At 39.5% G+C, this 23,567-nt stretch overlaps 2 protein-coding genes across 3 annotated transcripts in view; one reads left to right on the top strand and one right to left on the bottom strand.

Moving 5' to 3' along the window:
• LOC133442628 (parvalbumin-7-like) overlaps positions 1-23,567 on the top strand; it is a 470,342-nt gene that overhangs the window by 386,934 nt on the left and 59,841 nt on the right. The window lies entirely within an intron of this gene.
• The window catches only part of ncf4 (neutrophil cytosolic factor 4), a 39,406-nt gene continuing 38,758 nt past the window's right edge, over positions 22,920-23,567 (bottom strand). For both annotated transcript variants that reach the window (XM_061720617.1, XM_061720621.1), the window contains exon 10: positions 22,920-23,294. In XM_061720617.1, the coding sequence (XP_061576601.1) occupies positions 23,087-23,294 (208 nt within the window). In that variant the 3' untranslated portion in view covers positions 22,920-23,086. The remainder of the gene's footprint in view (positions 23,295-23,567) is intronic.

Raw genomic sequence — 23,567 nt, 5'->3', positions numbered from 1 at the left:
ATCAGCCTATGTGGCATGAATGGACAATTTTGAAAAAACATCATGTTATACTACTACAGTGTACCAAAGTTGTCAAAATGGAGTATGCAGTGTGCAAACGACTGAGCAATCTGTGTGGGCAGGTGGTGTGTTACTTCCAGGACAAATTCTAGTGTGCAATTGGTCAGTCTACCTCATAATATACCCCATAATGCAATGAACCTCTGCAGGAGCTGTTCAGGGAGAGGTCCTGTCTGCTGTACTCAGGTTTGGATGTCTGGCTCTTTAGTTATTCTGCATTGAGCAACATTAACAGTCTTCAGGTCCCACTCTTGCAACCCTGACATTATGTAGAAAGGAATTGCAGCAGGACTGTACTGCAACCAAGAACAGAGGAATGACTGTAAAGAAAAGTAGAGTATTTACTATAATATGATATTCATTATCATGCTGATTTCATGTCCAGATGGATTCACAGTAATCTTAAGGAAAAAGGAAGCACCCATGAAACAAATCAAATCAAAATATACCTCAAGTGTTTTGGGTCTCCTCACCAGCACCACCCTGGCCAAGTGTAACCCCCCATCAGTGTGATTTCATCCCATAAATCATCCGCAGCAAATTAGTAAAGCCCTTTGCAATCCAAATGGCCGTGGGAGAAAAGGGCAAAAGATGAAAGAACAAACTGTTTTTCCCTAAGAAGACGTAAACCAGCACATTCCTGATTATGAATAGCAGCCCTGATGTTGATGACACGAGGACAGAAAGAGAGGGATGAAAGAAGGAGAAGAGAAGAAGATCAGAGTCAGAAGAGTCTTCGCCACAGGGGTGCTTAAACGCTGAACATATGAAACTTTGAGCATCCACATGCATGTGCTTGCACATATACACTATTGAACAGGGATAAAAGGAGTGAGGAAATCTCAGTTATTGAATTGCATCGTTTGGCAAAATATACAGAGACACAAATATTTGGCTGTCCACACACCTTGCCTCTGCCCAGAGGCCTCTCAAAATCCCCCAATTATTATCATTGGAAAGGTTAAGGTGGAGAGGGAGGGGGGTTGCAGCGAGAGACTGGATGCCATGGAAAGATAAGGAACGAGGGGTTATTTAAGGAAATACTTGAATGCTTGTATATGTGTATCTGTGTTCGTACGCAGGCTGTAAATCCCAATGGGGGATGCAGAAGGCACAGCTGTTTTACACCCGTCCAGATGTCAGAGACAGATACACAGCCACAAAGAGACATGCAAAGACCTATGCTGCGCACATCAAAGACAGTAGCAACACGCATGCATGCGAAACACACACTTACTTACACTACAGATGGTGTTAGGACTCATTGAGTGTTAGAGGGAGCTTTGAACTAAGCTTACTAGTTCTTCTTCCTCACTGTCATGATAATGCTCAAGATTGCCAGCTGTGCAATAAATGTGGAATCCTTAACCAGGATCTGTAAAGGCATGCTTCAGTTTTTTTCTTACTTTTTATTAACTGACATACAGTAAAAAAAACTATTATCATCTTTGTTCATTAACAACATTTAGAACTTGCTTTTTAAGGACATAGACTGTAAAAAAATAAAAATAAATTGACAAGTCAAAGGAGATCGATTTGTTTTTCCAGCCAGTATCCAGCAGCAGGGCTGCCAACGCTCACTCAATGAGATTTGACTCTCTTCACACGCTCTGACGCCATACCTCAAATATCTCCCACTGACAAAAATCTATAGTTCATCTGTCTGAGCTACCCACTGTGTCGTGCCAACCACCACTTGCGATCGATCAGTTACGCCCAGCATTACGCATGGCTTAACAGGCATAGAGGTGTTCCCCCCTACTGTAAACACTCCCCTACGGTGCCGCTGCACAGACCTGTAACTTCTTCTTTAAGAGGCTCCTCTGTCCTCCACTCGTTACCTGTATTAATGGTGCCTGTTTCAACAGGTTATCAGTATAAAAGACACCTGTCCACAACCTCAAACAGTCACACTCCAAACTCCACTATGGCCAAGACCAAAGAGCTGTCAAAGGACGTGAGAAACTAAATTGTAAACCTGCACCAGGCTGGGAAAACTGAATCTGCAATAGGTCAGCAGCTTGGTGTGAAGAAATCAACCGTGGGAGCAATTATTAGAAGATCTAACCCCGTGGGGTAAAAATGATCACACGAACGGTGAGTAAATTCCCCGAACCACACAGGGACCTAGTGAATGACCTGCAGAGAGCTGGGACCAAAGTAACAAAGGCTACCATCAGTAACACACTACGCCGCCAGAGACTCAGATCCTGCAGTGCCAGACGTTTCCCCTGCTTAAGCCAGTACCGGTCCAGGCCCGTCTGAAGTTTGCTAGAGAGCATTTGAATGATGCAGAAGAGGATTGGGAGAATGTTATATGGTGATGAAACCAAAAATAGAACTTTTTGGTAGAAACACAACTTGTCGTGTTTGGAGGAGAAAGAAAGCTGAGTTGCATCCAAACAACACCAAACCTACTGTGAAGCATGGGGGTGGAAACATCATGCTTTGGGGATGTTTTTCTGCAAAGGGACCAGGACGACTGATCCGTGAATGAATGGGGCCATGTATCGTGAGATTTTGATTGAAAACCTCCTTCCATCAGCAAGGGCATTGAAGATGAAACAGGGCTGGGTCTTTCAGCAGGACAATGATCCAAACACAAAACCTTGTGAAAACTTACAGAAAATGTTTGACCTCTGTCATTGCCAACTTAGGGTATATAACAAAGTATTGAGATTAAATGTTGTTATTGAGCAAATACTTATTTTCCACTATAATTTGCAGATACATTCTAAATCCCACTATGTAATTTTCTGGATTTTTTTTTCATTTTGTCTCTCATAGTTGAGATATACCTGTGATGAAAATTACAGGCCTCTCTTATCTTTTTAAGTGGGAGAACTTGCACAACTGGTGTCTGACTAAATACTTTTTTGCCCCACTGTACCTGAGTAGCAGGCATATCAGCTTCTCTTCTTGGTTCACCTCTTTTGTGAGCTGTTGGTCTTTGCTGTTTCCCCTGTGCTCTGTTGTTTGGATAGCAGCACTCTTGTAATCTGCATTTTATGATCTCAAACTTCTCCATTCATACAACCTGTTTTTCTTGTTAAGAAAGTGTCAGGATCAATCAGGACCTCTGTGCATTTTGTTGCAAAGTCAGAGTCAAATGTCACATCTCTTTATTATGTGAGTGCACGTGCCACCTGAAGCAGAAGACCAGGCTTTAATCCAGTTCAGAGTCGCTGTTGTTCGCCCAACAATATCTGATCCCAGCGTTCCCGTTGCTATATCTGGCTTTCCCATAGAGAGCTCGGCTTTGTTGAACTTGATTCGTTGTGCAACCCACTAGCAGGAGTCATATCATTGAGTTGTTCGAGTTTGATCTTTGACACCTTAATGTTACTATCAATATCATCATTATTGAAATCACCTCATCTTTCAATCTTACAGGTGAAAACTAAAATTTACATGACTTTGCCCAGTAAGTGTGCCCTGTACCTTGGTGGCAGTGAAGGGGGTTTCTGAGTAAAAGAGGGTCTTTCTCCCATCAAGTGAAGCTCCCGATAGGGGATCAATAAACTTTGGCTCACCTCGACTCCTCACACATACTGAGGGTACCACCACAGAAAGGACTGTATCTATTTCCCCCCTCAGGATGTTTTGAAAGTGAAAACGGATTCCTTTTTTTTTCTTGCCTGCATATGGGTACACATTCACTCACACCCACACAAACTCACCAGCATCTAAACCTGCATCTGCTGCTGCTCAAAGTGGAAATGGGAAATTGGTGAAAACACAGCTGCATGTAAAGAGGTAAAGACCCAAAAAATGACAACATTTGATGTAACAGTCTATTTCTTGAAGCATTCCTGACTGTTTTGAATAACTTGTGCTTTATTTTCTATTTCTAGTTCAATTTATGTGAATGCTATTTAAATTAAACATCTTGCTTTTCAATCTCATTTACAGTTTGAGCCAGCTGTGCTAAATGTTTAGAAAATGTATAGTTTTTATGAATCATAAAGTTAAATGAACAACAAATATAGAAAATTTGAAAGCAGCGCTTCACGCTGCCACACTCCGATGAAGTAGTCCGTCATATACCGTACAGTAATGCACGCTGCTATAGCAACCTGTGTTACAGTAACAGCAGCAGCGTAAGAGTGTACGAGGTCACGGTGTAAAGTAAACCTCTGACTTGTCACTCTGTCATGCAAACTGAGATGATGATGGGTATAAATTAAAGGTCAAGTCAAAGACTTTTAGAAGGTCAGGTGGTGACTGCTAGCATTTACAGAATCAGATGCACGCTGCAGATGATGGGCTGAAAAACAAGAAAACAAAGCTCAATAATGATCACGCGGATGCCTCACTTTGACAATCTTACATAAACTGATTTTTTTTCCAATAGAATACATTATTTTTGCTGTCGTCCGTATTGGATTTTATTATCTGATAATCTGTATTTCGGGCAGAATTCATTACCCAACATCCTGAAAGGCCAGTTTTTAAAGTACTGATTGTAAGTTTACAGATAAAGGATTTATTCAGTTTAATTTCAAGATGTCAGTTTGGTGGCAAAGAGAAAACACCCAATTTTCATCCAGGAAACCCGGCTTTGTTTACCATCTGTGTTCTGTGATTATTTTATGATTTACTGTGAGACAAAGGCTGAGTTGACCATGTCACACTGCAGGTATGGCGCATGACACTTGAACACCAAAGAGCTCTGTCATAGCCAGATGAAAGAGGCTGTTGATCCAGCTGTGTCACGTGAGGCGAACCGCAGAGGCCAACTCAAATACATTATAGTCGAGGAGGGCAGGTACTTAACCGCCCCCAAACAACACTGAAGGTGTGAGTCTTTCTGTAGTTTATCCTCATAGGGCCCATCAAGGGCACCAGCTCTCTGTATGGGCAAATCCTAATTACAGCTTGGACAATCATGAAAAAGCTTCCGCTCCGACATCAAATACAAAGTCATTGAAGTACAAAGGCTTTCATTTTTTCCTTTGTTTTAGATGCCAGCGCAGCAGAAGGGCCGTAAGACTGAGGAGGAAACGGCAGACAGATAACACGAATTAGAAAGAGCTGGCAAAGAAATGGAATTGGACGGAGACAATAGCGGAGACAAAAATGGCAGAGCCTGACGAGGAGACAGACAAGAATGAACAAAAAATGGAAACATGATAAGAATGATGGATGTAGGATGGGGGCTCTGCATATATATCAGACGGGCGTAAATTTACAAACTTCGTGAGGAACTTTTCTACTTAATCTGACTCAGTGTGTTTCAGTCTTTCAGCTTTTGAGCACATGCTGAAGGGACTTTTCCAACGTTTTTCCTCACTTTGTCTCTCAAAGTTAACAATGGTCTGTTCTGCTCTGGAAATAAGTTCACCGCACCCATGTCTGAGCGGTCTGCATAAAGCATGCGTGTGTGTGCGTGTGTGTGCGTGTGTGTGTGTGTGTGTGTGTGTGTGTGTGTGTGTGTGTGTGTGTGTGTGTGTGTGTGTTACTGTTTGTCGGTAGACTGAACAGACAGTTCCTGTAGAGGTGAGGATGCATGTGTGTATGTGAAATTATTTCGAGAAAAGACTGTGTTCACATAATATCCGCTTGTACTTCGTACTTTGATTCCAGATTTGTCTCTGCTTTGTCTCAAAAAGCAGAAATTTTAAAGGATTAGAGTTTTGGAGATGTGTGGAGGTTTTTAATTTTCTTCTCCACTTAAGTTTCACTATCTTCCTACAGCTTTATTACACAATTCTTTCATCTAGAGTGCATCATTATCATATCTTAAGATAAAGATGGTAGTGACCTTCTTGCCACACAAAATATATATGTACTCATCCATCATTTACACCCACTTCTTCCCTTTCAGGGTCACAGGAGTCTGCTGGTGCCTATCGCAGTTCTCTTCATGCCAAAGGCCGGCGTCTGGACAAGTCCCCACAGGGCCAAATATAGATGAACATCCCAGTTAACCTCAGATACATGTTTCTGGACTGTGGGAGGAAACAGGTGTACCCTGAGAATACTCATGCAAGCATGGGGAAAACATGCAAACCACAAACCAGGAACCCTGAGGCAATGGTACAAGCCATGCAGTGTGACTCCTGAAAGCTGAATAATAAAGGCTTGCTTTGCTGTGAAAGCTTAGATTTAACTAAATAAGCACTTTACAGATTTACTTAATTTTACTAAAAGAAAAAATGATTCAAAAAGTGTCATGAAATGGAGCTTAAGGTTGCCACTGCACCTCCTGAAAAGCTGGATATACTGACATTGTGAAAAGCTGAAATGCATTGCATTCCTTCACTAAAACCCTGGAAGCTGATGTTCAATAGTTGTTGAGTAAGAAGCTGAAGTCAGCAGACAGTTACACTCAAGACTGTAGTACAAAGACACAGTTTAGATCCCTGCTTTAATATTGATATTGATGATGTGCATTCATACTTATCCCATGAAGGATATGAAAACAGTTCTCTTCCTTTACCTTTGTGGTCGACGGCAAACAACGGCGCTAACACGAGTTCAACCCGATCTCACAAAAATCCGTGAAATGCCCACGACCTCTCACCACTATTTTCCGTGGCACCAACATGGAAATGGTATAATTCCGTGTGAGCACCACGGATATTGTACTATGCGAAGTCAATGGGAGCCGTTGTCGTGATATATACACGGATTATTACATTATTATTATGTATATATTATTCTTTATTATAGTGGCTAAGAGTTGAGTTTTTGACGCGCAAGTTACTGTTTGTTACTGTCAGTTTGTAAAAGCATGTTTTTAACGCTATTTTAACAGTGTTTAAATGGTGTTTTGATGTATTTGTATTTGATGATGTATTTCAACAGTATTTTGACGGCGAGTATTTAACTGTGTTTTCTAGTATTTAACGTAAATTTGAGTATTTAACCATGTTGTTTGCTGTCGCTATGACAACGGAGGTGGCGTAAGTGAAGTGAAATTATTATTTTTAGCAAAAACCACATGCGTTTCCTACTTCTAACCAATCATAAGTGGTGCATTAACCTAACCAGACCTTAACCAGAGCATCGTCCAGCCACAAAATATCATTTTTAATTGCTTTTGAACCAGGAAGTGGAGACAGGCGATATTTCAATTCATTGTCGTGACGAGGCCCCGACGTGGACGTGTTTTTTTTTTGTTTTTTTTTATTATTTATGGATCGCAGATGTGTGGTCATTGATTACTGTTACGTGGAAGTAAACCGTTAAATGTATTGTGCTTTTGAACGGTAAATATTAAAAAAAACGTACACAGGTACATTTACAACTTATATTGAATCACTGTGAATACATCAATGTCATTTACATGACGTTAAATTAAGTATCCTAAATAAACAAACATATTTACAATTCCTTAACATACATCATCTATATAAAATGTAGTTACTATTTCAGATGCACTACATAATATATATATTCAATTGATATATGTTTTTTAAAACGTTTTTACACGTTAGGGTTAGGGTTACACTAGGTTTAACCCAAACCAATGTGACTACAAATATGGCGCTGATTAGCATAAAGCTGTATAGCATGACTCTAGGGAAATGTAGTTCTTAGCTAATATTGTTTTTTTTTCTCACAGAAATGGAGGTTGTTAACACTAAAATAAGAGTGTACATAGTAATTTAAGGGCATGATACACACATTTGTGTAAATATATTTTAAATATATAATAAAAATGTGTGAAAATGTTGTGAGATCAGGTTGCACGAGTTACACTTTCTGCCTGGTTGTTCCAGTTGGACTCACACATCAGGAGTGGCCTCAGTTTGAAAGCTGGTGCTTATGTTCACGACATTTCTGCTGCTACAGGAGGACAATGCTGAGTCAGCCTCAGCAGAGGCTGGCTCCTACAGGTGGCTGATTGAAAAAGTAGGGATCACCACGTGTCTAGTACCCCAAAATAATTGACAACGTTTGTGATGCAGCCAGTATCGCCAGGTGGAGCTGCTCTAAACATCGCGACTGCTGCTTTTTCTGTAGTGTCTTATACGTTGCTTATCAATAAGGCTTCGTCTCTGACTCAGATTTCAGTTTGCTTCACCCCACGTTACACCTCTGTGTGTTTCACACAGCACAACAAGGCCGTAGAGTTTACACTTTCTTTTACAGTGTGACAGTTTGAGATCACATTAACTCTCATTTAGCGCTGGATAAAACTGCAAAATGGCCAGCTCACTATATTGTTATTTGTGATGGATTTCAAGCCAAACCAATTCAAAACCAACTGAAATTCACCCACAGCCTAATATTTTTAACCCTCATAGAGAAGTGTTTTTTTCTTTTTGTCAAATATGGTTTCAATTGTTTTTCTTTGTCCTTTTAGTTTCTCGTTATCCTCTTAGCTTACTCAGAAAAAGGCGGTGGTTAAGCAGCAAAGGTTTAGCTGATAAAGATGATAAACAATAGTCCAGAAAAAACACTTTTTTAATACAGTTTTTGATGGTCATTTTATTCTTAGGGGTTTAATCAGTGCTGGAAAAGGGAGATTCGTGTTTTTCATATCGGCAGTGCTTCATTGAGTCAGTGCTTGTGTAAATGCTTTAACTTGCATGGATTATTTTGAAGTTTTGATCAATGCAGGATTTGACAGAACATCTGCCTCTACACAGCACAAATGAAAGAATCCCAGTTTTCCAGGACAAACCAACAATCTTTCTTGTTGTAATACACATTGAGACATATCCCTTTTCTCAAGTACATAAGTTTAAATTTCAAGTATCTTCAGAAAAACTTCAACTCCTATTTTACATTTATGCGTTTGTTATGTTCATTTTTGGTGTTATCCCAAGAAGGTAAAAACAAGAAAACGTAGGTTTTTGGGAAAATAACTGGAAGCTTGTTGTTAATTTAGAGAAATCCCAATCCCAATACTCCCCCTACTTTTCTTCTTAAGACTAAAAACATCTCTTGGATGAGAAAGCGATGGCAGAAAAAAAAAATCTAATTTATAATATGTCATGGTTCTCACAGTGGTTGTATGTGATTCTCTTGATTAGAGAAGAACATGAAAAAGTTATTCCTCTGGATCTCAGAATTCAATCAGTGATCTGCTCTATTTAAAAATTTTTACCAGACCCTTGATCCTTTATAAACCTGTTACCATCTTTATGATTCACTCGCACACTCTCCCTCTCTCTCTCCCTCTCTCTTGCACACATCAAACCCACTTTACAACCTAAAGACTAAAACTACTAATAATAATGTCCAGATTTGTTATTTGTTGTTTGTATAATGTCCCTTTGACCACCCCTACACCACATAACATTAATAGATCATTTTAGAAATTCCCCCATTAGACAATATTCAGTCTTCAGTGAGGGCTGATTGTGTAAACAAAAAGGTAGTGAGAGCAGCATTATAATACACTTCAACGAATGTGCATAATGCACATTTGCATAATGAGGCAGACATCATATATATATATATATATATATATATGGATCTCAAAACTCACGTTTATAGTGACGCATACGGTTAAAATCAGACGTATTTGGAAAATCACAATTTGCTTTCTTTTTTTCATGGTTTTGCCTTTATACACAATCACAGTGGATTTAAAACAAATCAATCAAGATTTGATCAAAATGCTGACTGTCAGCTTTAATTTAATACATGACATTTTCCATCTGGGAATTACAATCATTTTAAGCAAAGTGTCTCAATTTTCAGGGGCTCCAAAGAATTTGGGCACTTGACTTTAAAGAGGATAATTGGAATCCATTCCCTCACAACTTCAAGACAAATTAATTCCAAGGAGATGTCAATACAAGTGAAATAGGACATAATTAAAAGTGGAAAAACCACCATAACTCTGTAAGAAAGGTGGCAAAATCCTTCAGAGTGGTTAAATCAACAGCTGTCGTGATTGAATGATCATTTCCTTGTTCAAGCAAAAACCCCTTCACAACATCAAAGAAGCATCACGAACACACTGGAGGAGGAAGGCATATCATTGTCAAAATCTGTAATCAAGAGAGGCCCTGATGAGTATACACGCCGAGAGTTTAGAACAAGGTGGAAACCATTCAGGAAAATAAAAGCCTGATGAGAAAAATCATGTAAAAAACACTACCATGTTCTGGGATCAGATTCTTTGAACAGAAAAAACAAGATTAATTTGCATCAGAATAATGAAAAGCAAAAAGTACAGAGAAGGAAACGGACGTTCATCCAAAATGTACCGCGTCATGTGTCAAACATGGTGGTGGGAGTGCTATGGGAAGGGCAACTATGGCTGCCGGTGGAACAAACTCACTGGCGCTTGTTGCTGACAGACGTACCAAGATGAAGATATATCTCTGCTCCCATTCAGCCAGAACCGGTAGAACAGGACTTCACGGATGGATTATCACACTAAACTTACTGCAAATACAAAATCAACACTTTGTAAAGCCAAAGATATCGAGTGTTCTCCTATGGCCAAGTCAGTCATAAAGTCTCAATGTAGGCATAGAAGATGCATATCTTCTGAAAGCCCTCCTTTCCTAACACCTCTATAATCCCAATCTATCTAACTCACATCTGACTGCACTTTTCTACATTCACTTATTTACAGGTGTACCTGCACTTTTTCTTTGTTTTGCCTGCTAACATGCTTCTCTTTTACAATCCATTTAAGTGGCTTAGCACTTGATGCAAGGGTCTCCAACACAGCTGTAGTTTGTTGTTCCGCCTTGTAGGTTATTTCAGGTAAAAGCGTCTGCTAAATGAACAACTGTTATTGCTTTTCATTTACTGAAGGTAAAACTGAAGGCAGAAAGATCCACAAACAACTAGAAACTTAATTTGGTTCCAGTGAAGTCCTGATAAAAACATCTCCATGGAGGAAACTCAGCTTTCAGTCATTGACTGCAAAGTATTTCAGTGGGGTGTGGTTATATCTTGACTATGTTACATTGTCCAAATGCTTTTGAACACTTGAAAATTTAAGTTTTGTTCCATAAAACATCTGTATTCTCTAAATGGTAAATCTTGTATTTTTGTGAAACCCTTTAGAATTTTTAAATCATTAAGATGGTGTATCAAGGCAAACAGTTTTTTTTTTTATTAATGTAACTGTCCAAATACTTCTAGACCAAACTGTAAATGCACACACAGTTTGTTCGAGTATCCTCACACTAATATCTCAAGCCAAATCCCTGACAAGCGACTCCAAGCAGTCTCTGCCTCCTCCACAGATTCATGATTGATCTTCTGGGTTTGTCTGACCATCTCTGCGACTCCAGTCGCCCTTTTTGAAGACTTGAGTTGATCCACCCTAGTCATTTTCCCCTCCGCTGATCCCCTCAAACCCTGCAGCTTTAAATGGAGATGACCAAATCAGTCAAATTCTTCATAAAACTCCCTCACTGGTCCTCCTCCTCTTGTCTAATGGGAAATCTACCGCAGCATTATACACGTTTGTCAAGCCTGACTTCTGTGTGGTTCCCACCAGGCATTTTTTTTTTCAAAATGACTTTGCATCCAAAGCTCATTAGAAGAGCATAAGTGTGAAATAAAGAATCCTGAGTCTTTTTAGCATAAACAGAACTCTAGAGACATTAATGAAGAATGCATGTCTTATACCAAACACCCAGAAATGCAAATAAAGCTGTACGGACTGTGGCTACGTGTAATTACGTTTTCTTTCTAACCTGCAGGATGATGCTAATAAGCATGACCATGCTCCTCATGCGGGTTGTACTGATGTTAAAGATTAGCTCAATGAAGATGCACACATGCTCCACAGGACAGGCATTGCTGCACAATCCTGAGACAAGCAGACCAACGGCGCCTCTCTGTGGCAGAGAAGGCAAACTGATGGGAAGTTACAATTACTGTAAAATTAAAAAAAATGGAAAAGACTAACATTACACATTCACACATATTTTATACTTTTTCATATCAAAGGTTCCAATAATTTTCTCACTTTTCTCATTTTCTTTTAGGATGAATCTAATGTATACATTTGTGCATGAGAACAGTCTTATGTTTTAACCTGAATTCCTCAACATAAAACTTTTATGAGTTTGCTTCATTTCCCATGCAACCTAGTAGTTATTTCTGTTACAAAAGCGGCAACACATTTTTCAAACAGGTAAACAGCGCCCCCTGGTGTTTCACAATGGAAATACCATGAACAACTCACACAGACAAGCCTACATTGACTGAATTAGTAAAGTTTCCAGTTGAAACTTATTTGCAGATATCATAAAAACTAAACAGGGAAACTAACAGTGACGTGTCACCGATTATTTTTGCAAATACTGGTGTTTTGTATTTTTTTTTCCATCCTCTTGCTCTACTCTAAATGCCTAATGCACCCATCTCTATGATGAATGTGTTGTCTATTTGAACGATAGATGATCTTAAAAGAGGATGGCTGAATGTTGGCCTGCTGGAGGAGGATGTGATTGAGATGGATTGAATTCATTGCCAGAGATAGAAAAATCTATTTCTCACCCACCCGAATATTATATCTGCAGATGTTAACTCTAAATTTGACAGACTTTACATCTCTCGCAGCACTTGATCATCTGTATGCAGCAGAACAACCATACCACTTTCTGACAGTCTGTTATGTCTTGGTAACATAAAATGATGTAAACTTTAAAACAGAACGAGGATAATTAACCACAACAGTTACATTTAGTACAATCACCTGTCGGTGCAGGAAGTAGAGAAGACTGATGAGAGGCACTTTACAGCTAATTACTGCTAAAGGACTTCAAGGGAGGCCTCCACAGAGACCGTCCCGGCCCGTACAGATAGAGGAGTCCACACCACAGCGGTGAAGCCGTGGTGCAGAGCTCCACCACCATCCAGGCCAGAACCACCCCCAGAACGACCCCCTGCAGGCCAGAGTCACTCCCAGCATGAGGAAAACACTGGAGCTAAAAGCTAAAAGAAAGCAGGATAAAATAGGCTATGAAGTTAAAATAAACACTAAAAGAGTTTAAAAGTATAACATAAAATCCTAAAAGTAGGTCTAGAAAGCAAGACATGTTAAAACAAGCATAAGAACAACTTAAAACCATAAGACCATAAGACCTGGGTTAAAACATCAATGTAAATTGATCCATTGTTTGAATGAAGTGGTCGTTTAAAAGCTTTAAAAACTCCCTTTACAGTCAAGGTTTTGTAACTTTATGCAGGCACCGGACGGCAGTGTGAGAGCCAGTAAGTAGGCCAGGATTCAAAACACTCTCCCAAGCTCTTCTTTATTTTTCACATAACTCTGACAAACAGCAACAGCATCACTCTATTTGAAGCTGGACCATCTTGCGCTCAGGACACTGTTTCTTGTGCCCTTTTGGGACAAAATGTTACATTTACATTTAAAAGCGTACGGCTGAAGACCAAAAATCGAATTCCAAGACTAACATATTGCACTGGTACTGTATGTCAAACTGGCCCTTGAAAGTCAAAGTCAAATAATTATCCCAATCAGGGTAGATCAGGAGATATGCTGCCTTTTACAGACACTGGTACTTTTTCTTTCCCCCCTTTTTTTTTTTGAGTATTATGTAAACATGTTAAAAAAATGCATCTTTTTGGTCTTTAAAAAAAACTGCATAGATTATTTGACAGATACAACTCAGTATTATCAAAGTAAATATCTCACATGTGTGTTATATGAAAGTGTTAGAAAGATTTATACAGCACATTAAACCCGGATTTCAAGGAATTTGTTAAAGCTACAGTTCTTACCTATGCCCTAATGTTCTGCAACTAAGAAACAGAAGGAAAGAAAACTGCAATAGAAATAGGAAATAACCTGTTGAGCTCTTTAACATGTTCAGGAGCTCTGAAAATCATGTGTAAAACAAAGGAGGGTAGTTTTTTTCTTTACAAGCAGTTGATGACTATTTGACTAATTTAAACACCAGTAAAATATTATGCAATGCAAGGCAGCAACTCTGCAAGAAGATCTTTTGCACTAAATGTCCATGTTGTATGATTTTTTTTTTTAAAGAAATTCTCTCAAGTTATAAAAGAAGTACATCCATCACAATATTTCTAGTATTTTGCCAAGCTCTCAATAAGTTATCAGTCTGCCACGGATGTGGTGGATAGGACCCAGATGCAGGAGACCAGGAGGCAATCGTTTCAAAAAACAGGGATGTATCTAGTAAAAACCAAAAGTGCTGCTGAGCAGGATTCAAAAACCAGAACCAGAACATGACAAAATCCAAAATAACTTGAGCTGACACATGGAGGAATGAAACAGTACGGACTAGCAGGGAGCAAGGGAAAGATAAGAAGAGATAAGCACAGAAGGCTTGACGAGACACAGGTGCACACGATCAGGGCAGATGGAACAAGGGAAGTAAAGACAGAACTGAAACACAGACACGGGTCTCAAAATAAAACAGGAACTAAATACCGAAACCATGACACAGTCAAGTGTTTGAATACACCACAGGGAATGAAAAAGCGTCCACACTTTAGATTACATGAAGGGGTGAAATTTAAGGAAAATACTGTAATATTGTTAATTTGTTATGGGCAGCACAACTGATGAACCAGTCCATGACTACTCATGCATCTGTTAAATGTTAACATGTTGCATGAGTGAACAATCTTTCTGTTCAGTCTTTTAAGACCACTGCCATCTGCAGCAAGAGGTAGATGGGCACTGTTGCACCATAGGATTAACACAATATGCATTTTTAAGTAAGTAAGTAAGTTAGTAATAAGCAGTTATACAGCAATAACATGGAATACAAATGTAAGCAGCATGACACTGGAAAGGTGTTTGAAAAACAAGATGCTGTGTTTGTAACTTCTGTTATTGAAGGATAGAATACATATAGTGCGGGACATGGAGGTTCCCCCACAGCGCAGCCACCAAACTGAAGTCAAACCCACCATCTCAGAGTTAAACAGACCCGTTAGTGATCTCTATTGCCACGGACATGAAGAGTGAAGGAATAATCTTAGGTGAATGAGTTGTGTTTGGGCGCAGGGTGACCTCGGGGACATCCCATGCAAACGGAGCACACAAGCAATTAACCGACAGTGTATGAAGGTCTCTGACCCTCTTAGCAGAGTTCAGAGCAAGAAGTAGAGCAGGCTTGTATGAAAGACATTTCATACCCTGTGACTTAAGTTGCCCAAACAGAGGGCAACAAAGTGTTTTCAGAACTAAGGTGCAATGATCTGACCCTTAGTTTATTCACTGTTTGGTCTCAGAGTGAGGACCCCTTTAAAGGAGCTTGAGGCAGGATTGAGGCAGGATTTATGAAAAAAATGCGTATACGTTTTAAGTTTTCTAGTAATAATTTCAGATGAAGCGTTCCAAACCAAAAAGAATGAGCCCTCTAGTGTATCTCTCTGTTGCCTTGAACAGGCTGTGTGCTGCAAAATGTGCTGCAATTCTGGGCCCGAATTTCCCGCGCTGGGCTGCGGATGTGACGTCACATGACGCTGCTTGCGTGTTCTCCCGTGCCGGCTTCGCTGTTGGCTGCAGGAACCCCGACGGTCATCGTGGCGCTAATGAGTCTCATTTCTTATTCTTGCCTCATGCTCCTTTAAAGAAATGTATGAAAAGAGGATGAGCACCTGGCTTCACCCCATCAAAATCAACATGGCAGGCAGATATTACAACCAAGGAGATTTTAAATGAAGACAAAATAATTACCCTTATCTGTAAACAAACGTGAAAATATCCACACTGAAACAAAATACTTTTTCTGTTCTGACACCACTGTTCAAAAGTCTATTGGTTGGTTGTTGCCAATACAGCTGGAGGAAGACCTCGATACAGCTGGAGAAAAGCCTCGATAAGCTGAAGGAAGGCTCGGATACAGCTGGGGGAACCAGCTAGTAAGCATTAAGCAGCTAAAGTTACAGGTGTGGATGAAATAGCTGACCCACTGCTTGAAAACAAAGAGCTTGTTTTGATGAGTGTTTCTTCCTCAGTTCAAGCTTTGCCAGAACTGGTTCGAGTGACTGACCATAAAGGCCTTCAGCAGATTCCAGCTCATCCTTGTCTGGGATACCAGAGACTCAGCGGCAGCAGAGCTGCACGGTGTGAAGGATGTAGTGTTGGTGGACAGTGAGATAGAACCTGTGCTCCATGGCTTGATAAAGTTTGAAGCATCGTCAGAGCTCAGTGTTCACTTGCACTTGATGCACTTTTTCTTTGCTCAGCTGCGGCTGAAATTATTAGCAAAATTATTTCAACAGTTTAAAAAATAATCAATCAGTAGAATAGAATTTCTCCAATTTTGTTTTGACTTAAGCCTGTAGAAAAATGTTAATGTCTGAAAAAAGGTAACTCACTTGATGACTATGAAATTTAGTAAACACAGTCATGCCTCCCACAAGATCAACTTTAAGACTTTACCTTGACTTTTCCAACACCACCGTACTTTCTTTCTTTCCTTACAAAGAGAAAAGGTTATTTTTCCTTACAAAATTAAAGATATAGTCTGTTTTGTCCTCTATCTTGTACCAATTAAAAAAAGATTAGCTCAATTAAGAAATCAAATGAAATAGTATCAGAACTGGACTGTTGGACTATTTTTGGTACCCTTCAGCCCCCTGCCCTGCAGATTATCAGCATGTTAATATGAACAGTTAGCGGTTTCATCCATGATCTATATCAGCCTATTCCTTTATGGGGGTCACAGGGATCTGCTGGCGCCTATCCGCGGTATCTATGAGTGAAGAGCAGGAGTACAACCCGATGATACAGTATGGACAGGAGGCCCATGTAGAGCCACGTAAATACAAACAACCACACAAACTCACACGCTCCACGGCCAATTTGGAGTCATCAGTTACCTCACACATGTTTTACACACATGAGTTATGGACAAATTGTTAAGTGCTGTGTGATATGTATGTATGTGTGCGTGTGTGTGTATATATATATATATATTAGGGGTGTAACAATATATCGTGCCACGAAATACAAAAACGTCACAATAACAACAAGAAAGAAAAAAGTCAAATCATACATGAGAGAAACTTTTCAGTTTGTGGCAAAATATATTTACTTGTATGAAACTGAAGATGCATAATGCAAACCTGACATTTACTTTTTTTTACAAACTGTAACAATAAGGCAAACACACAGCATTGTTTTGTATTTTGTGTCTTTCAAATAAAAGACAATTTTTTCCAGTCATATGTTCCTCATTCAAGGTTGTTAAAAAATACTGCTATAATATCGTATCGTTATCGTGACCTCAATATCGTGTATCGTACCGTATCGTGAGATTAGTGTATCGTTACACCCCTAATATATATATATATATATATATATATATATATATATATATATATATATACACATATATATATATATATATATATATATATATATATATATATATATATATATACACATATATATATATATATATATACACATATATATATATATATATATATATATATACACACACATATATATACACACACATATATATATATACACACATATATATATATACACACATATATATATATATATATATATATATACACACATATATATATATACACACACATATATATACACACACATATATATACACACACATATATATACACACACACATATATATATATATATATATATATATATATATATATATAGACTTTTGAAGGCAAATAGACAGCACAGAGGAGAACAGTTCAGTTTCTGATTTAGCCCTGAGATAGTTGGACTAATTGCAATGCCCCTTGCAAGTCTTCCTGACCTTCTGCCTGCTATTTCTTGCCTTCTCATCTCTGCTCCTCTGGATCCATTTGACTCGATTTTGTCCCTGAACAGAGTGTGACTGTAAAACATGGCCAAGTGTGGACTCAGCAGAGGATGTGCCAATAGAAAATGTGACCCAATTAACCCACTACGTTAAGTGACTCTATATTTAGTGCAAGAGAGCATTCAGCAAATGGAGCCGTGGCTTTCCAGGTTTCAGACTCTGGTAGTCCCATAAGGAGGTAATTTTAGACGTTCACCTAGTCCTGGAGCAATGCCACAAAACACTTGTGTCTCTCAAGATAACTGCCTCCTTTCTGCTTTCCCTCTGGCTCTTTCCTTGTTTTCAATTCCATTAGAGATAGGTCTACTGCCAAGCAAGGAGCTTCCTGCCTCTCCACTCAGCTTCTGCACTCTTTTCTTTCCCCCGCTTACTGTCAAACCCATGATATTCCTCAATGTCGCTGCTTTTACCCTTCAGTGTCATTGTCTGCACCTCATTCCTTCAGTTAACCTCAAAAATCAGTTCTGGTCATATCGAAGAGTTCTTGCGATCTTGGAGATATTCTTTGTGACTTTATGAGTCTGAACCATCCTTGCTGAGATCTACTGTAACCCTGTGATTGTGTTTCAACACAAAAGTGCTTTAAATATGAGAACAAGTGCAAAGGAAAAGAATATCCGAGTTTTATTCTGTTTTAATTCCTCTGTTTTGTTTTCCCCTTATTTAATTGACAGTTGGTTAACATGACTTATGCCCGGACAGCATTCTTTAAATACTAAATTAGATGCCAGAGAAGCAGCAAAGAAGAGTGGTGATAATTAAATTCTGTGAAAAGGTGCCATTTCTGGCCATATCGGCCATGAACTGCAAAGATGCACGGTATAAAACTATGAATGTCACTGAGCGGACTGACAGAAACATCCAACCATCCATTTTCCACATCCATTTCATGCTATAGTGCTGGCGCCTGTCTGTTTCTCGCTTAATAACAGCAATGTTTTACCGCCTTGCCTGATGGCAGAAATAGTCAAATGCATACTTTTGGGTTTTACCAAGCTTGTTATTAACCATTAATATTTACAATCAGAAAAGGGATAAAAAAAAAGAAATAGTCAAATGTAAAATGTTCTCCAACTGAAGTCTGCCCCAAGCTGACTGAACACCACTCAGCTGTAAACTTTTAGCTGAAACAAAATGAGCCATCTCTCAGAGGAATATACAAGAATACTGATCGTCCGACAGATGGTCTCAAACTCTTCGTTTTCCTGCATGAATACCCTTTAAAATATAAGGGAAGGAAAGGACCTGTTTGGAAACATGGTAGCAGCAGGTCTTTTAATGAAAGCCTTGTCTGCGTTTTCAGCTGCATCAAAAAGTTCCAGATATATTTTGTGTCATAACTTAAAGGGGACCTATTATGAAAAACACGTTTTTTCTTGTTTTAACATATATAAAGTGGTCTCCCCTCACCCTGCCAGCACAGGGGAGACAAAATACCATGAATTTCTGCAAGCTCTCTGACCCCCGCCGGACAGAGTCCCCCAGTGTCACGTGGTTTTTTTTGAGCCGATTAGAATCTGCTCCCGTCGTTACGTAACGAGGGGAGCAGATTTCCATAGGTTCAGCCTCCGCTGCTGAAACCACGCCCACAACCAGCTCTCTCCCCGGCTGGAGCGGAGCTTCCTTCAGCCAGTCGGACGTGGCGCCGGGGCGGAGCGGATCCGGGTTAAATCATCCAGGTTCCCGGGTGGTTTGGGAGCTGGGTCCTTGGGGGTCTGTCCCAGGTCGGACCAGCTTCACTCTCCGAGATTTTCCGCGAAATCTGTCGGTTTGATCCCCGGTAACGGGCGATGCGCTGCGGAGCGGATCTGTGCGCCCGCCGTGGGGTTGCAGCGCCCGTCGCGCAGCATCCGCCGGGCAGATCCGGCTGAAATTCCGCTGGTCGGTCCCCGGGAGTCCCTGCTACCAGTCCAGGCCGGTTCCTGCGGTCCCAGCCGGTCGGAACCGGTCAGATTCCCCCGTTAAAGCCGCGGTGATGCGCGCTGCTCCAGCAGCGCTGCTCCCGGGCGCCCGGCGTGGCTCCGGGGCCAGCCTTCAGCATCCGCCGGGTAGATCCGGCTTAAATAGTGCATAAATGTTATTTATATACAACTCATATTTTATTTTAAAAAAAATAAAGTTTCCATTTGTGAAAATTCAGTGTTGGGATTTATTTACAGGCTCGGGCTGCTCTGGCGGAGCGAGGTTTATGCTCCTCCCCTGCTACACGTCATTCAGGGAGCCAATCAGCACACAGCCTCATTATCATACCCCCCCCTTCCCTAAAAATGAGGCGCAGAAAAAGAGGTTAGAAGCGGTAAAACTAGTGACAGGGCCCACAGGCTGGATTTATGATTTATGTAGAAAAAACAAGCTTTAGATTGTTTTTAAGACATTCAAGGCATGTTTAAAATATACATTAAATGCCATAATAGGTCACCTTTAAACCAATACACAGTGGCACGAGGAAGAAGGACACTCCCCATTTTAGAAATTGAGGAACCAATATTGTTAATTTAAAAGTAGTGTGTATATAAGGTAAATCCACTTTATGAAGGGCCTGTCTTTCTTCTTCATTTCATTGCCCAAGTACAGATTACTTCCTCGTGTCTATGTTCGCATTATTTGCCCCATGGCTTGTTACTTCTGTTTTCACTCTTTCCTGTACACAAACATCAAAACAACACTTTTCACACAATCAACATCACTTTGGAGAGTAATGTATTCATGCAGGGCAACGTGTGGGAGCACACAGGAGCAGCTCATCACAAAAACAACCATTAACACCTGAAAAACCACCATTTACACCCACATGAGTCCTGAGATCCCAAGCTGTGTCCTAAAACAGCATTTTAGTGGTTCCAAAATAACTGTTGTGTTGGTCAAAAATGTGTTGGATTTGTCACCAAAGTGATATATATATATATATATATATATATATATATACATATATATATATATATATATATACATATATATATATATATACATATATATATATATATACATATATATATATATATATATATACATATGTGTGTGTGTGTGTGTGTGTGTGTGTGTGTGTGTGTGTGTGTCGTGGTTAAATCTGTATAGTGGTTAAATCTGAATAAGGATAAGTGTCAATCACATTTTGAACAAATTGCCAATTTTATGGAGCCATAACTTACATAGCACATGACATGTTATTTAAAAAAATTAAAATAAAATAAATAAAAAAAGACAAAAGAAAGAGAAAATGAAGAGAATAAATTATGAATAGAGCAACTACATTAATGATGAGGAAAAACTGTCCTGGCAGCAAAGACAAAATCTGACTTCCCTGAGGCGAGATTGAATTAATGCAGACACATGAACAAAATGTGAGTGTGTGGTGTCAAAGAGACAGAGCCGTGGAGAACATGCTTGATCCATGAAAACACAGACAGGAGACAAGCTGAGACCTCTCGATGTGTTTGTTGGTAATTACAAAACAAGTTATACTATTTAATATTAATCGTAACAAAGAACACACAAATGTTTCGTGCTTTCTTTTCAAAGATATTGGATATTAAAAGAACAGTGAGAATTAAATGCATTTTTCCTTATAACCTTTTCTCTTTTGGTATCCTACAGTCGTGTTTGTTAACTCTGGTCCTACTGCCCTGCAACTTACCGGATTTAAATGAATGGATCACCATCTGATTGTCATCAAGGTCTGCACAAGTCTGTTAATGATCCAGTGGTTTGAATCAAATGTTTTGGAGCAGGGAAACATCTAAAACATGCAGGGCAGCAGTCTCTGAGGAACACTGCCTTATAATGTGGTTGAATATTTCATTTGGTGTCATCATTATGCAGATTTAAGGAAGACTAAGAACGAGGCTTGTAGCGTTTGACCGTTATGAACAGTATTGTTGTAACCACGTCTATGGAAATGTATTTTGGATTGGTAGAGAACATATTTTTCTCTGTAGCTCCAAATCAAAGTAAAAAGAAAATATATTTTATTGGTTTGTGAGACTGATAAATGCTCAATTGTAATTTCATTTTGAAATAATAAAAAAAAAATGAAGACAGTTTAATTATTTTTTGGGGGGTATACAGCTGGATTGTTCAGAGGTTTGCCAGATCAAGATCATCCACAGCCATGGACAGGATTAAGGTATTTGATAGAAAGACAATATATCTAATCACTTGCTATGTACTTTTTGAATAGTACCTGCCTGTTTCCAAGGATTTCTGTGGTTTGTGGGCCCAACTTCAAACTCAGGTGATCCCATGATGTACCGAAGGTAGTCCCGCAGTTTAAGCTCCAGTGTGTCAGAGCTGCTTTGGGTATTTTGACATATAACATGTTGCTATTTCAAGTGTGAGAAAAATCACATTTGAATGGATATTGACAAAGTCTTCAGGAATAATTGGAAAAGATATGTAAACTGACATGAAATATTGCTAATTTCCTACATGTAGAAAAAAACATTTGATTTCATTTTTATGGATTAATTGAATCCATTTAGTCACTAAAGCACCTTAGGTTTTTGTAAAATAGAGTGCAGTGAATGATATTAAAATCAGCATGAGGGCATCTTTGCAATTTTTATCTCAAGAAGTTCCCCTATAAGCCTGGAAGATGCTTTTATGACACTAAGATTTACTGTCATTGTCTTTTTCATTTCTTTTCCATTATTACTCTCATGTCTCTCAGTCACATCTACCATAGCGTTGATAACTAGTTTCATTGATGATGTGTTATGCAGAGCAGGGATGGGAGCTCTTTTTTTGAAGGGAAACAGGATTAATAAGTATTCTATTAGGCTGAAGAAAGCTAGCTTCCTGTTTTCTGTTTGTATCTAAAACTTAAATAAAACAGAAGGATTGGGGGTGCTTAAGACTGTTGCATGATGTTGTACATTACTCGTCTACATAAAAAAAAGCGTCTCCTTTTTTATGTTCAGCTCAAGTATGTCTTTTTTCCTCTTTTTTTATAGGATTTATTTTGCACTCCCAACAATTCTGATATCTGAAAATGTGTGAGGAGACCTGCAGCTCAAGGTTTTCTTTGTCCTGAGCAGATATCCTGATAAAACGGTGCGAGAACCAGACTACAAGAAAAAAAACAGAAAACAAGAGTATTGAAAGCAGACAAAATGATATTAAATTAGTTTAATGCTAAGTGAAATGTATGGACCATCTGCATCCCATGGAAAAATATAATTAACATCAGCAACAACAGTCACTGGTGGTCTCAAGAAGAAAACATTAATAACTCCAAGTGAGTATTTAAACATTTCCCTCTCAGCTTTCTGCCTCCTCTCTCAAGCTTCAGAGCTGTAAACAGAAAGGTCGGAGGCCATGGTCACATGCAGTTCCCATGGAAACTGATTGACAGGTCTCTTGACTTTGCCCTGCTGACACCTGCCCTCCCTAATCATCAGCTGGACGTCTTCATCCTCAAGAATACGGATGAGGTCCCCCTCTGGGTCACGGTAGTTCAGGGCGATATCATCCACCTTGAAGACGTTCCTGTGAGGGAACCAAAACATGGAGACGTGGATTTATTACACTGAGTTGGGTTTCCTCTCACTTGTATTGCTTTGACGCAAACTGTGACCACTTAAGGCGGGATTATGGTTCTGCGCTACACCAACGCAGAGCACACGCCGCTGCTGTGACGCCGTCGTGAACCCTTCGGACTTCTCCAACACTCTATTTTGCCGCGGTGCAATACCCCCCGCGAGCGCTAGGGGGTGCGATCTTTTCCTGAATGTTTTATCCGACTTTTCCCGTCACAGTGAA

The sequence above is a fragment of the Cololabis saira genome, chromosome 1 (genome assembly GCF_033807715.1).
Source record: "Cololabis saira isolate AMF1-May2022 chromosome 1, fColSai1.1, whole genome shotgun sequence".
Lineage (NCBI taxonomy): Eukaryota > Metazoa > Chordata > Actinopteri > Beloniformes > Belonidae > Cololabis > Cololabis saira.
Note: the sequence above shows the minus strand (reverse complement) of the source record. Positions and strands in the feature narration are given on the sequence as shown.